The 15717-nt window shown below is 46.3% G+C and overlaps 1 protein-coding gene across 3 annotated transcripts in view; it reads right to left on the bottom strand.

Moving 5' to 3' along the window:
- LOC137788636 (E3 ubiquitin-protein ligase HECW1) overlaps positions 1–11435 on the bottom strand; it is a 52152-nt gene extending 40717 nt beyond the window's left edge. For 2 of the 3 annotated variants that reach the window (XM_068581587.1, XM_068581585.1), the window contains exons 1-3: positions 11272–11435; positions 1452–1764; positions 552–659 (exon numbers count right to left, since the gene is read on the bottom strand). In XM_068581587.1, coding sequence (XP_068437688.1) covers positions 552–659; positions 1452–1764; positions 11272–11301 — 451 coding nt within the window. In that variant the 5' untranslated portion in view covers positions 11302–11435. Of the gene's footprint in view, positions 1–551; positions 660–1451; positions 1765–5429; positions 5488–11271 lie in introns of all 3 variants that reach the window. The other variant, XM_068581586.1, reaches the window with a different exon arrangement.
- Positions 11436–15717: the final 4282 nt, after the last annotated feature.

The raw sequence follows: 15717 nt of genomic DNA on the forward strand, positions 1-15717 counted from the left end.
TCACGTTTGACAAAGGGTTTAGCCTGAGCCAGGTCATACATCACATCCATACGGGGTTACTCACATTTAATAATAAGATATATCGTTTTGTTCTCAACACACTGGTTACACTCGGTGTCTGCTCAAACACAAGTCCCGCTCTGGGAATAGAGAGCTAAAGCGGAGCACCTGTACTTTCTAAATGGAAGCACCTGGCGGCTGTAAGCTGACGGATGTGGTCTTCGTCCACGCAGCCTTTCTCATTTATACGCACAATTCCCCCGGTCCCTGAACGCAGCGCCTGTGGCTGTCTCTCCCTCCCTGTGACGGAGGGCCTCTGGAGGCAGCCCTGCAGCTCTCTCTGGGCTGAGAGGATCCAGCCTCTGCACTTCTTTAACCCAGAATCTACAAACGCCAGTGAAGACGACCTGGTGCTGAACTGGAGACGAGGAGCTGAATCAAACATTCATCATAACACAGCTGAAGCGGTTTAATTGATTTAACGCCACAACGTTTAGTGAGCTGATTTGAGAGAGAAAGGTGTTAAAACTCAGTGAGTGTTTCGTACTTACAGTCCCTGAAGATGGAGCTGGAGTCGATTTTCCAGACAATCTGTCCCCTGTGAGATCCGTTGATGCCTCGGTTCTTGTAGTCAAGGAAGTTCTCCGACAAAGCCTCATCTGGAAGGAGGTGGGACAGCGAGGTATCACAGTGTGTAGGGTGTGACGACGTGGTGAGGTATTGACATTGGGACGACGCACAGCAGAAAGACCACGGCTGAGGGGGGAGGGGTCACGATGCTGTGGAGGAGCTTCAACCACGGAGCAACGTGAGCCGCCTGGAAGCGCTGCGATGACGGGAACTTTCAGACGGTGAGAGGGAAGCGTGCCACACACTCCGTCCTCTGGCCTTTGAGACGCCTCAGGATCAGATTCAGCTCCGGGGACAACGAGTTGGCAGCAGAGGACAGGTGTTCCCGGTCTGCACTGATGTGAGGTTCACATCTGGTTCATCCAACCATATCCCTGTTAAGCACGGAGTCTGTGTGTGTGTGTGCGTGTGTGTGTGTGTGTGTGTGTGTGTGTGTGTGTGTGTGTGTGTGTGTGTGCATCTCGAGAACGGTTCATCTGATCTACTTCAGACTTGGCGTTGTCCATCATAACGTCCACAGAGGACTATATGGGACGCAGGCCATCGACTGCAGTTCACTTTGGCTGCTGAATGACGTCACGACTAAACTCTTCTTTACTGGAGTCAACAAGCGATGAGCATTTCTTGTTGAGGCTGCCAGCTGAGGGCCAAACAGGTACTGCACTAGAACCGTTAATGATGTTATTACATAGTTATTGCTAACCTCATTGCAGAGTGTCTAAACACATGTTTTAACGTAGATTATTTGTGGTATTTTGAGGCTGTTATCATTAAATATTCTTTAATTATTGTGATGAATTTCCAATAATTGAGTGTCTTACCGACAAGATACATGCCAATCCAGTCCCCGGCATCCACTTCCTCCTTGATGTCCCACGTGATCACCAGGTCGTCCGACTGGCCTACGGTGTAGTGGGAGGAGCTGATGGCGAGGGTGGAGCGAGCGTCCGGGGAGACCAGATCGGTGTCACTGGTGGACCGCGGCAGCCCCAGCATGAAGTCCTCCTGGTTGACGGCATAGCTGTCGGGACCGTAGCTGTGGCGAACCGCGTCCTTGCAGCGCTGGCGGGTCTGACTGCTGCGGGTCGGGGAGGCCATGGCCGCCAGGCCCAGGAACCGACTCTGGTACAAGTTCTGCAAGAGGACGCACAGCAAGAAGCGCTTTGGCCTGCGGAACAACAAGGTTATGCTGCTCTTTGAGAAGACAACAAGGGCGGAGGACCATGGGCTGGGCCAAAGATGTCCTCCTGGGAGACGCTTGAATAGTGTTGAGGAAGAACCCCTTTGAATGGCCGTGTGTGTGTCTGTGAGTGTCGACAATAACACTCCACTGACATTTCTGTCCCGTCGCAGGGGCTTGAGTTCCCGGCTACAAGCACAGCAGCTCATGTTCAGTACGAGTCAATGTTGTCTTTCACGCGACTCACTCGCTGGGCAGAGATGCACAGAGCCAGTGTGTGAATCTAAATGATTTAGCAGCTTGAAAAGCGAGCTGCTAAATCTCTGCTAAGTCATCTTGTGCCACAGTAGGGATGCAGCAATCAATGTTTCCTTTCCTAATTCGGATTTAATACAAAAATGCAGGTTATTGAGAGCCCTGAACTCCAATAACCAAGATTATAGTAGTATCCCTCAAGCTTTACGAATGCTACAGCCAACGAGCTAGCTGGACTGAAGGACGATTGTTTCTTTTTTTCGGTGGCGTCGGTAGCATGCTAGTGCGCTTAGCATGCTAGTTAGCTTAACGTTTTAGCTGAGGATGATGGGCTGAGCAGCATGCCTCTGGTAATAGCGACATGCTAGTTATATTTGACATGGACAATGGACGTACAGCGCTGTGCAATAGCTTGCCAAGCTAATGGAAGGACATGAACAACCAAAGAAGCTGACTCTCAGCCCAACGTGTCATGGCGGCTCGCAGTGACGGCAGCTGTTGAAGACACCGACAGAACATGCAGCTGTCCTCATGAAAGTATTAACTCGATCTGAAATACAGATCCTCTGTGTTTTATAGAGTTACTACGAGCTACGTCACTCATTCTGCTGAAGGTCACCACTTAACACGGTCACCAGTGAAACTGAATCCCCTGTTGCTCTGAAACGGCTGGGGTGCTGTCAGACCCGTGCAGAACCTGAGTCCTGTGTGGGGAGATCATTTGTGACATCCCGACATTTTGATATTGGGAAGAGCGATACTAGAATTCAGAGTTCACAGCTCGCTGCCTCGTCTGGAAGGCTGGGCCAAACGCTACTTCTGCACACACGCTGGATGAATCAGCTGTAAAATGTTGGATAGGCATCTCGACTTCTTTGATCGGTCACTTTCAACAGCCACAGCGTCTGGCCTCATCCATCTCTTTCAAAACACACCAACGCAATCATGAAAATGTGAGGAGGGGCTGCACGGTGGTGTAGTGGCTAGCACTGACGCCCCACAGCAAGAGGGTCTGTGGTTCGGATCCCGGGCGGGGCGGGGTTCGGATACTGGTCTGGCAGGTCCTTCTGTGTGGAGTCTGCATGTTCTCCACATGTCAGCGTGGGTTCTCTCCGGCTTCCTCCCACAGTCCAAAGACATGCAGCTCAGGTTAACTGGACTCTAAATTGCCCGTAGATGTGAGCGTGAATGGTTGTCTGTCTCTGCCCTGTGATGGACTGGAGACTTGTCCAGGTGAACTCTGCCTTCACCCCTTGACAGCTGGAAATAGCTCCCGCGACGCTAATGAGGATAAGCGGTTAAGATAATGGAGATATATATATATATAGAATGCAGGTGTGTGAATCAGCTCTGATGTTCTCTGAGAACGTAAGAGTTAAATTCTGGATGTGTGTGTAATACTCTGAAAACCATTTGTATCGTCTGGATTTTAGGGAGAAAGTGGTTCATGATACTCTCAGCTGACCTGCTGGTCACCGGACCACCCTCGCCGCTGATCACGTGTTATTTGACACTCGTATGCCATCCGTATTTGTAAAAGTTGAAGGATAACATTTAGATTTTTTGTAGAACAACAAAGGGATCTCTATCTGTTACTTTGAATCATTGATGATCTGTAAAAGTTATATTTGCTCCCTTTTTGCTTTTGTATTGATCTGTGTGGGTTTTATGATCCGTTGCACAACTGATGGAAGTTATAAGACCTCAAGTAGTTTGGCTCAGGACAGCCCATTCATTGGTCAGGGCATAGGAGCTGAACAAACCCAGTAACCTGTGTTGTGCGATGCCAACCATCAGCCACACAGGCCGGGTCTATTAAAAAAAGCATTGGGATTCATACTGCAGTGTCTGAGAGGTACTCCTTCAGCTCACTGTCATTAGTCCTTTCATTGCACTGGATTGTGTCGTTCTGATGTTGTGTTACAGATGGACACATGAACATAAACACAACAGGACCACATTAACAGAAACACCTCACAGTACAAAGCAGAAATACTGTTGTTTTGAGTGGACAAAATATCAGAAACAGCCTTCACACAACACAATGCAACATAACAAAACCAACATGTTTGATTGGATGCTGCTCATGCTTCATTGTGTCCACGCCCTGTTGTCACGACAGTGGAGTATAAGAGCATGACGATAAATGAATGTGTTCTGAATGACAGAGTCCTGTGTCTGTGATCCTGGCATCATTACCAGCGCGTCCCAATGTGACGGAGCGCTTTCCCATCCGATCAGGGGACGCTCTAGTTGGGAAGCCGCTCCGGGGCACGACTCAGCGACTCAGAGACTCAGCGACTCGGCTAGCCTTGACGGATTGTTCTAAATGCTGAGGCGCTCTGTGTGTGCGCTCTGTGTGTGCGCTCTGTGTGTGCGTGCACTCTGTGTGTGCGCTCTGTTTGTGCGCTTGGCGGCGAGGAAAGGTCGTGTGCGTGCACGCTACAGCGTTCACGTGGCTGCTCGTGTCCCCATGAGATGACACAGCCAGCAGAGGTATTGATACAGCCGAGGGTTGTACCAGTGTATTGTTCCTCTTTTCATTGAGTCCTCAAATACTGCCAAATACTTGGGATGACGAATATACGACGCAGCACAAACTAGTCACATTTCAAGACACTAAATATCCCGAAACATATCCATAGCATATATAACATAAATATGTATTGGCACCATTTTTTCTAAGCCCATACAAATTCTGATTTGATGAGTTTAAAACTAATTTAATATTTCTATATTTATACACATATTTGAAATGATTCAAGAAAGATGATTGTGTTTGTTTTTTTTTATATTTGCTTTGATTAAACTAACAGCTCATAATTTATCTCTAATTTCATGTTTCTGTGAAAACATTTCCTCCAAACAACTGGATTCATTCAGGTTTATCATCACCAGCATTACACTGGAAAACAATGCTCATACTCATCCTTTACTCATTCATGTAATTCACTACAACCTCAGTAATGTTAGCTGCTAGCTCCGCTATTTAGCCGCACAGGACCGCGCTGCCCACTGGCTGCTAACAGCTAGCTGCTAACGGGAACTAGCTGATCTGTTCTTCACGATGGAGCATCACCAGGAAAGAAAAGGATGCACTTGTGTTTAACTACAGGTGTCCATGACTAGTTTGCACATGTGCAGTAGCGTGTAGACAAGATGAACAGACATGTGACATGCGTTGTTTGTTGTTCCTAGTACTTGTCCACCTGATCCAGCATTTGAAGCCGTTTCAGAGGCATTCCTGATACGGATATACCGATATAAAACCCCACAATGCTGAGACAAACTGGGTGGGGGTAAGCAGGCAAATGGAGAAGGTGGGGGTGATCGTGGTGACGGGTGGAGGTGTGGGGGCACTGACCTTGATACTACAGAGCTGCATCAGCATAATGACCAGTCAACCCAAAGCAGACCAAAACCTGAGGGGAAGTGGGAGGAGAAGGGCGGCGTGTTACAAACCACAGGAACCAACCAGCACAGGCGGTGAATGGAGCAGGTGGGACTCAAGTATGAAGAAAACACACACGCACACACTCACACACAACAACAGCATCATCAGACGTTATCATACTTCCATCTTTGTCAGATAAACATATGAATAATTGAGAAGGAGCAGAAGCACAGACGGACAAACCAAAGGGAGAGGAGAGACAAGCTGCTGACCGCCACACAGAAACAGGAGAGCAGAGACAAACAGCAACAAAAGGACACTAATGATGTTACACTGGAAACATATTCAACCACAGCGACGTCTCACTTTGCATATCTATAGTAGTCACATGGTTGCATCGCTGCAGTGGAGAGGCGAGCCTGCAAGGGAAGGAAGTATTAGCAGGAATGTGGTGCGAAGGGCTTTTCTTCCCAATGCAGACTGTTCACTGTTCACCAATACCGCCCTGTGTGTTCATCCCACTGGTGGATCTGAAGCTGCTATAACCAAAGTCTCATGACAACATGAGAGGAGTGACAACCTACAGATCAGCTGAGTCTGCAGCTCCTTCAACCTAACGCAGCTTCTGACTGAGTGTCAACTCAACTTGTTTGTTTTGGTTTTAGCTAAAAAAGCTTCATACATGATGATGATGATGATGATGATGGCACACATGTCGGGATATATATAAATATATATATGTATATATATATATATATATATATATATATATATATATATATATATATATATATATATATATATATATATATATATATATCAATAATTTACACTGAGCATACCCATATCCAGTGGGTCAGTTGTGGGTGGACCAACGCATCACTAATACACAGTCAGCGACAAGCTGGTGAACCTAATGGAGCGTGAGGTAATAAAAGAGTTAGAGACCAGAACAGAACTAAGAGAGCGTGAATGTCGGACTTCAAGTCCTGGGATTGACTCTGAATGAAGGAGATAACTCTGTTTCATGTGTAAAAGGTGTGTGTCATGTGTCATTCTACTGTGTGGCAAAACAATATCAAAAAGACAAAGTCCTTCAAGAGTCAGTTCATCCCAAAATCCAAACAATGTCTGCCTCCTCTCTCTAACTACAGGACTCGGCTTGTGATGCGCTAAGCTACTTACAAAACAATCTGGATGGATAAATAGCCCTCATGGCATGAGAGATATTCATGTTTATTTGGAGTAAACTGTCCCTTTAGGATGTTTAAGAAATCAAACACCACTTTGAAAAACTATTTACAGTTTGTGTTTTTCTGACAATAATGATCTCTCTATGAAGTTATTGAGTGTCGGAGTACGTCGTCCTCCTCTTGCTCTCTGTCAGAGGGCCGTAAGCCTGATGACGGAGAAGCCTCAGGAGGCGGGGATGCACTTTTTGGGCTCCAGTTGTGTTTTATGTTGTTGACTAAAGTGTTCAAATGTATTCTGCTCGTGTTCACCGCAGACCTTACTGACAGCTCAGCAGAAACATGGGGGCAGAGACCCGGAAGTTGAGCTGTCAGAAGTGCAGTTAAGCTTCTAATCATAACACCATACTTCCACATATAAAGCAACAGGAAGTGACATCAGAGGGGTTAGCTAGCGTGCTGACTCGTGGCTCAGTATGAAGACGTTATTTTCTGCCGATCAACCAGGGAACAGATTGAGACGGTTTTCCAGCCCCGCGTCTTCACAGAGAAGACAACAAACTCCTTCGCTGTTGGTGCTTTCAAGGACAATCTGACATCCAGTATTTGAGAGCCAGCTGCTGAATGGCACGTTTCCCCTCGGCTTTTTCCTGGTGCCCATACTTTCCTAAGCAGCGGCCCTGTCATGGCTGTAACACACACACTCCTGTTCAAATCCCTACAGTCCTCATTAGTCATGTAGTACCATGTTAGTATGGCACACACACACACACACACACACACACACACACACACACACACACACACACACAGAGTAGTCTCCTGGGAAACAGCCCCAGTTGTCCTTCCTCCTTGTTCTGACTCTTGCACCATTAACCAGTATAATTGCGTTCCAGACTACATGATTATTAATTGTGCATACATCTTTTTTTCAGAGCATGAGGAACCAGAGAGACCGGGAAGCTTCTGCTGGAGATGATCAGTAATGACCTCCCTGAGGAAGGCCTCCTCCGGCTCATTGTTCACATGAAGATGAGGATCCACAACTATGACATCATCGCTGCTGTCCACATGAAGCCTCGATTCTCCTCAACTGACAGCTGTGTGTGTGTGTGTGTGTGTGTGTGTGTGTGTGTGTGTGTGTGTGTGTGTGTGTGTGTGTGTGTGTGTGTGTGTGATGTACTGTATATGTTGTATTTATTCTATGGTTTAACTTGCTGCTGAGATGACTGGATCACATGTTGGTGATGGTAGTGACTATTGTGTAGTGATCGATGTGTCATACTGACGTGCCCGGTTGTATAGGATGTTTGAGGTTCTTCCCACACGAGGGAGGTGCCGACTAAAGGACACACTCAAATGTGGAATAGTCCCTCAGAAGTGTATGATTTGTGACTGTTGCAACACTTCATCAATAATTAAGAAATGCTCTGAGGGAAAGGGTTACGCAATGAATATCTCTAGGGCTTTTATTGTGAAGGAACAGAAGGAGAGGATGTGGTCTGCGCTGCCTTCCTCCAGAGTGAAAGGAAGATACAGTTGTTGGACTTCATAGGTCAGCTCGTTGCCTTTATTGGTGGTGTGAATGCTCAGAAAGATGATATTATTCTGGAAAATGTAATATATTAATGCAAACTAATCACACAAAAAGTAACGCCTCCAGTGTGTGAAGTTCTTTGTGGAGGCTCCACTGGTTGCCTGGTAACGCAATGTGACGACAAGACCACAGGAAGTCACTGCACTCAGCCAAGAAACAGTCCCACCCGTGAGCCGCCATACCACCATAGTTATTGACACGTCAACACAGGTCAACACAGACTGGACTTTTCTCACTGAAGAAGAAAAACTGAACTGAAAACATGAAAAGCACTTATTGCTTTTGTAGAAAGTGAATCAACTGCTGGTCTTTAACATCTTTAAGGTAAGAAACAGACTGAACATGGACCAAAGAAGGAGTGGTTTGTCCCTCACAGGGACCCTTACTACTGAACATGGACCAAAGAAGGAGTGGTTTGTCCCTCACAGGGACCCTTACTACTGAACATGGACCAAAGAAGGAGTGGTTTGTCCCTCACAGGGACCCTTACTACTGAACATGGACCAAAGAAGGAGTGGTTTGTCCCTCACAGGGACCCTTACTACTGAACATGGACCAAAGAAGGAGTGGTTTGTCCCTCACAGGGACCCTTACTACTGAACATGGACCAAAGAAGGAGTGGTTTGTCCCTCACAGGGACCCTTACTACTGAACATGGACCAAAGAAGGAGTGGTTTGTCCCTCACAGGGACCCTTACTACTGAACACATGGTTCATGTTGTTCTCTGATAAAATACTAATGTTTCTTCTGGTACCTGTTCATAAAAAAAGAAAACAGATGTATAAACTGTATATGTATGTATGTTAACTTGTTGTTGCTCCAGAGTGCTGTTATATTGTTCTGATAACATTACATTAAAATAAAAGCTGCAATACACTAGTTTTTACTTCATTAATAAAATTATTATAGAATAATGTGATTAATCAGTTACATTTTCAATATATATATATATATATATATATATATATATATATATATATATATATATATATATATATATATATGTGTGTGTGTGTATATATATATATATATATATATATATATATATATATATATATGTATATATATATATATGTATATATATATATATATAAATATATATATATATATATATATATATATATATATATATATATATATATATATATATATATATATATATATATATGTCCATGGCACTGATACTCCAGCAGTGTTGTTTTTCTCTCTTCTTTCCACTTTGCACTAACATGGTTTGACTCAGCATTCTGTCATTGACGCGGTTGTTGTTAGGTGTTCGAGCCCTCATTTGATTAAAAGAGTAAGGAGGGAATCTAGATTAGCAACACTGTTAGTTTCCAGCAATGCTGAGGACCCAAAGGGCCCATCCAGCAGCCCTCCATCCATCACTAACATACAGCAGACCTGGTGTTCTCTCCACTAAGGTTTGGACTGTTGTTCAGAAAACAACATTGAAGATGCTCTTTGACTCTTTAGTGACAGGAAGATGGATTGAGATAATAATCCGCCTCCATAATCTAACTGTCCCTCAAGTATGTGCTGCTTTATTGCACTCCTCTGTTGTGGTGGACGTCACAGACGTGACGTTTCGAACTCTGCAATTAACACAGAGAAAGTGCTGCTGTCGGTCTAATCAGGTTGTGCAGCAGGAATATCACACACACGTCTCTCCACGCGAACCGGCACGCCAGGACTTTTTGTCAAATGTCAAATTGTCGCTCTTCTTTAAAATCTCTCTGCACAGACAAAGGCAAAAACCTAATCACCAGAGCTCAGGATAAAATACATGTGCCAGTGTTTCATATCATGTAACGATGTGGACTGTTGGGGCTGCGATGTGAGATAACTGCCACCTGAGTTCAACTCTGAGCTCAGCAGCCGCTGCAGAGCCTCATGAAGAAGACCCTCTACACCAGCGAGCTTTCAATCTCACGCTCTCTGCATGCATTAGCCAAAGGCATCCAGTTATGAAATATGCATATTCATGAGTGTTCAAAATAGCCAGTGGGAAATAACTGGCATCTATGGAGTTAAATAGAAAAACCTCAAAACCAAGTGCCCCTTGTTGATTGCAGAATTTGTGAAGTTATGCTTAGCGCTACAGAATACACAAAATGATAGAAGAAGAAGAAGAAGAAGAAGAAGAAGAAGAAGAAGAAGAAGAAGAAGAAGAAACATATTTGAATATGTGTTTGTGATGATGTTCACCAGCAGGACATGATGATTTACTCACATTATTGACAACAACCACCACGCAGCCTGAAGGCTCTTCTATAACAATGTGCTGCTCTTTGTGGTTTTTATTGTTTTCAGCTTTCATATTATCACTGGTTCTTCTCTACCTCCATCAGTGACAGAGGGAACCTGCAGGGGGACACGCAGGTCGTGTTGATCCGGTGTTTGGGAGGATTTAAAGACGGGAATCCCCTCTTAGAGGAGGTCTCTCTTTCCATCAGGACTCCGTGAGTCCTGATGGACAGGACGCCTCGTGGCCCTGACATCTGCAGCACATCCATCACGCCGAGCACCGCTCACATAATTCATTACTTCAACGTTACTTTGCTCAGCGGCTCAATGTGGAGCTTTTACACGAAGACGACAGCAGACCTCTTCAGAGTCCAGCCCGGGCTTTCATTCGGCTCACACCCCGCGGCTCACAGGAACACAATTTAACCTTTTTTCTCTACAAATGTGACGCCAACTTAGGAGCGATGCGGCTTGCTAGCAGCGACGGGAACCGCAGCTCCGGGAGGACCGTGCCTGCCTCCCCGCAAGAGGGGACGGGGTCCCCCGCTGGAGGGCGAAGCCCACAAGAGCCCCACACGGCCACACGCCCCACTGGCTGCTTCCTCTCGGCCCGGACGACCCCCACGGAACCATGAGCTCTCATTGTGTTGAGCGCCAGCAGGCTGGGAGCCGTCTCCTCCTCACGGGAGACGGCACCCAGCGGGCTCCGGAGCGATGGATGGGCCGCTGCCATGAAGACTCCCTCCTCACGGAGCCGCGACAATGGAGACCACCTACCTGGGGTAAAATAAGCTGCCGGTGGATCATTCTCCCGCGGTGAGGACGAGGACTGGAAGCGGCGCCGCCTGCTAATTCCCACCGAGCTCCATTTCGACGGTAAACGGCAGGAGGAACACAAACAAGACCGAGCAGAGGGGCCGACGGGCGCGAGCGGCTGGAGTCACATCCTCTGGACCAGAGTGAAGCTCGCGACAACAGCGCGCGCGCTTCCGGTCCCTCGCACGCTCGGCCGTTGCAGAGCCGCTGCCTGGGAAGCTGTTTGAGGTGTTTTGTGTTCGCTATTTTTAATCACAAGCACGTTTCCCCCGACTAACACGTGACATACGCGTGTGATAATGAGCTGGATTTAAAGAAAGAAAGAAAAAATCTATTTACGCAATTGCGACTTAAAATAGGCTTTTATTTTGAAGGCTCCGCTTCTGGTTGTGCACGAGATCAATTTGCCGGAGAGAGCTGGGTACCAATGCCTCACAGCCAATCAGACAACGCGCTTTTCTCCTCGCGTGCGCGACCTCCTCTCCGTCTCTGCGAGACCCCCTTAATAACATGTACACGCGCACTCCGTGGCACGCGCGCATACATGTCCACGCGACTCTCTGCTCTCGTGCACAAAGCCGCCGTGAGGGGGCACAGCGGGGGGAGAGAGCTTCCTGCCGGACGAGGCCACCATTCAGCTCGGAGCTGTCGCTGGAGGGAAGGGCTCCTCTCAGCATCCTAGTGCACACTAGTACACTAGGAGGTGACAGTGAGGAGGAAAGGGCTCCTCTCAACATCCTAGTGCACACTAGTACACTAGGAGGTGACAGTGAGGAGGAAAGGGCTCCTCTCAACATCCTAGTGCACACTAGTACACTAGGAGGTGACAGTGAGGAGGAAAGGGCTCCTCTCAACATCCTAGTGCACACTAGTACACTAGGAGGTGACAGTGAGGAGGAAAGGGCTCCTCTCAACATCCTAGTGCACACTAGTACACTAGGAGGTGACAGTGAGGAGGAAAGGGCTCCTCTCAACATCCTAGTGCATACTAGTACACTAGGAGGTGACAGTGAGGAGGAAAGGGCTCCTCTCAGCATCCTAGTGCACACTAGTACACTAGGAGGTGACAGTGAGGAGGAAAGGGCTCCTCTCAACATCCTAGTGCAAACTAGTACACTAGGAGGTGACAGTGAGGAGGAAAGGGCTCCTCGCAGCATCCTAGTGCGCACTAGTTCCTTCTAGGAGGTGACACTGGGGAGGCAGCTTTCACGGAGCAGCCATGATATTACTGTTAACTTCAGTTTGGTAAAGCTATGAGGGAACAACACGTTCCAGTCATGTGACCTTTGCCCTCTCGGTGTGGACGGACTGTGTGGAACGTGTCAATGTGTTGTGTGAACAGAAGCAGGACATTAGTGGATTATTTCACTGTTGCCTTCAGTCATTGTAATTTAATATGTAATATGGAAAACTGTCAGCTGTAACAGGAGACACCATGAACACGTTTGTCCCCCAATCATGTTATTTGTCTGTTCTCTTGCACTCACTTTATTTATAACTCTTCTCACATCTTCATTAAAAGTCCAAACCAAAAGAATTAAAAATCTCAAAATGTTTATGTTGTATTGATTTCTTGTGCACACTTAATAGACATCATCAACATGCAAGTAAATCATATTATTAGCCATATGTATCTCAGTAATGCACAACATTAACCAGTGAAGGCAAATATAACCTTTCTTTGAAACTTAAAAAAAAGAAAGAAGTCATGAGAGAAATACAACACTTTAATGATATTCAAAGTTTAAAAAAGATTTGTTGTGAACAAAATAAACAACAGAAAAACAAAATGTAGATCTGCCTTACTAACAAATGCAACACAGGTAAAGTGCTGTGTGTATTAAAGAAGAAGAAGAAGAAGAAGAAGAAGAAGAAGAAGAAGAAGAAGAAGAAGAAGAAGAAGAAGAAGAAGAAGAAGAAGAAGAAGAGTGAAGGACACAGCGGTGCAGCTCCACACAGGAAGCAGAGCAGAGAACAGACCAATGGGACATTAACTCAGATGCTTCTGAGGAAGCGTCGTCTGGCTTTGTGGCGTGAAGATCATTTCCAGAGGAAGCAATGCGCTGATAAAGCGTACACATGGAACACGTCCAGCTCTCTGTCAGCGCACACGGCCGGCTGTGGGGTGTGCAGCGCTTCCTTTTCAGGTTCTTTATCGTTACTCTGCCTCCTCAGAGTTTCTTGCTTTCACCTGTGTGTGTGTGTGTGTGCTGTGGTGGTGTCGCGTGGCCTGTTGGTTCATCGCTCTGAGGTGCAACCACATGACATACAGCCCGTTCTTTACAATTAGACAATAGCAAATGATATTGTATTTGTTATTTAAAAATTATATTGTTTTAATGATATTGGTGTGTGTGTGTGTGTGTGTGTGTGTGTGTGTGTGTGTGTGTGTGTGTTGGAGCCGCATGAGGAGGTTGTTACTGTCTCTAATAAATCCTGTCCCAAACAACGGCCCTCTGCCACTAAGATGTACAAAGACCTTTAGAGAATGTATAGTTTAATACTGAAGGCTTGGTAAAATAATGCTTAAAATGGATTAAAAAGGGAAATAAATTACGTGAATCTGCAGTTTGACCCATGTGGGAGGTTTTACACACCTGACATAGTGGCTCTTTATGGCTGCAGTCACAGAGTGACTGGTCCTCTGCTGGCCTCTGCTGGACAGAAGCTGCCACTGCATCTGGATGACGTCACCCCAACCCTCTGGGGCCTGCTCACAGGAAGGATCCTTATACTTTGAATGTAATCGGAGTCTTTCAGCAGAAGACGGATTCGATGGCTGCGCGTGAGATCCCAGATACCTGTGCAAGCTTTGTGCCGTGTGTGTGTGTGTGTGTGTGTGTGTGTGTGTGTGTGTGTGTGTGTGTGTGTGTGTGTGTGTGTGTGTGTGTGTGTGTGTGTGTGAGAGAGAGAGAGGGAGGGCAAGGAAAATGACAATATGAATGTAAATGAGGAGCCAACATTTACATCTTCCTGGGCTGGCTCCCTCGTCTCCTTGTCGTCTCCGCCCCCTCACATTATTTCCTATTCCCTTTCATTCCTCCTCAGTCCTCTCCACTCACGCGCTGTCTTACCCATCCCTCTTCCTCAGACTCACATCGCCTCCTCCTCCTTCTCCTCCTCCTCCTCCCTCTTCCAGGTCTTGGTTTCACTTCCCCCGCCCTCCGTCAGCTCCTCTCCCTCACGGTGGATTCATTAGAGAACCAGCTGCCTCTCCATCTTTCCACTGCCTGAGACCTGAGGGGCAGGAGGAGGAGCAGGGAGGGGAAGTCCAGATATGTAGCAATGTCATCACTCCTGCAACTCCTCCCAAAGCCCACTGAAGCTCCAGTCCAGCTTTGATACAGATATACAGATATCATGGTGCTGAAACAATGTCCTAATTATCTTATTATGGTGTGTGAGCTGCTGCCAAGAGGCACTTTGTCGGCCAGCAGTCGATACCGAGTCAAGCAGGTGTCACACGAGCAATTCTGCATTTCTGTTTGGAGTTTTCTAATTGCTGCCAAGATAATTCATGCTTTTAAAATATTGGATTTGTGGGGACAAAATGGTGTTTATTATTATTATTATTATTATTATTATTATTATTATTATTATTATTATTATTATTATTATTATTATTATTATTATTATTATATCCACAAGTCTGAATACAGACATCATAGAACAAACACAGGACAGTCACAGATCTGATCCATATATTCAAACCATATAGATTGTATATTTTACATCACAGTGTGTGTGTGTGTGTGTGTGTGTGTGTGTGTGTGTGTGTGTGTGTCCTCACCGTTGATCTCTCTCTTTCTAACCTGTATTGATCTGGACTCAGGACGCCCCGCCTGTCATCACGGAGCCCAGGCCCCGCCCCCTCCTGTGTTCTGGACTCGTCTGTTGGCTTCTTGTCCAAACTGTTACGCCGTTGGCCTACAACCTGTTCTCCTCGTCTTCACGATTACCTGCCTGCTTTTCCCGCCTCTCCGGCCTGCCAAGCCGTCCAGCCAGCTCGTTGCATCAGGGGTCCGTCACCAAGCCCAAACCTCGGTCCCGCCCACAGCTTTCACCGCCCTGCTGGCCCGCTGGTGGCCTGTGGCTCAACGTGGCATCTCACCAAAGGTGACGCCTCTTCTTTGTGGGTTTTCTTACAAAAGTCAGAAGCACACTTGTTTTATGCTCCGGGCCTTTTAAAAATAAACCTACATCTTCACAGGAAGTAACGTAGTTATGTTCTGGAGGTACTTGGTTAGGTTTAGGAAAAGTCCAGAGTTTAGGTTAAATAGCTGAAGTGCAGATATGGAAGTACACAAGTTACGAGATATGTAAATGAAGGCGGACTTTTCCTTTCACAGAGGAACTGCTGTTTCCTGGTGAAACCTCAGTTTCAAGTTTTTATTTGCTCAAGAGGGA

Source organism: Clinocottus analis, unplaced genomic scaffold (assembly GCF_023055335.1).
Source record: "Clinocottus analis isolate CAN_PGR_092001 unplaced genomic scaffold, fCliAna1.0.p SCAF_18, whole genome shotgun sequence".
Taxonomy (NCBI): domain Eukaryota; kingdom Metazoa; phylum Chordata; class Actinopteri; order Perciformes; family Cottidae; genus Clinocottus; species Clinocottus analis.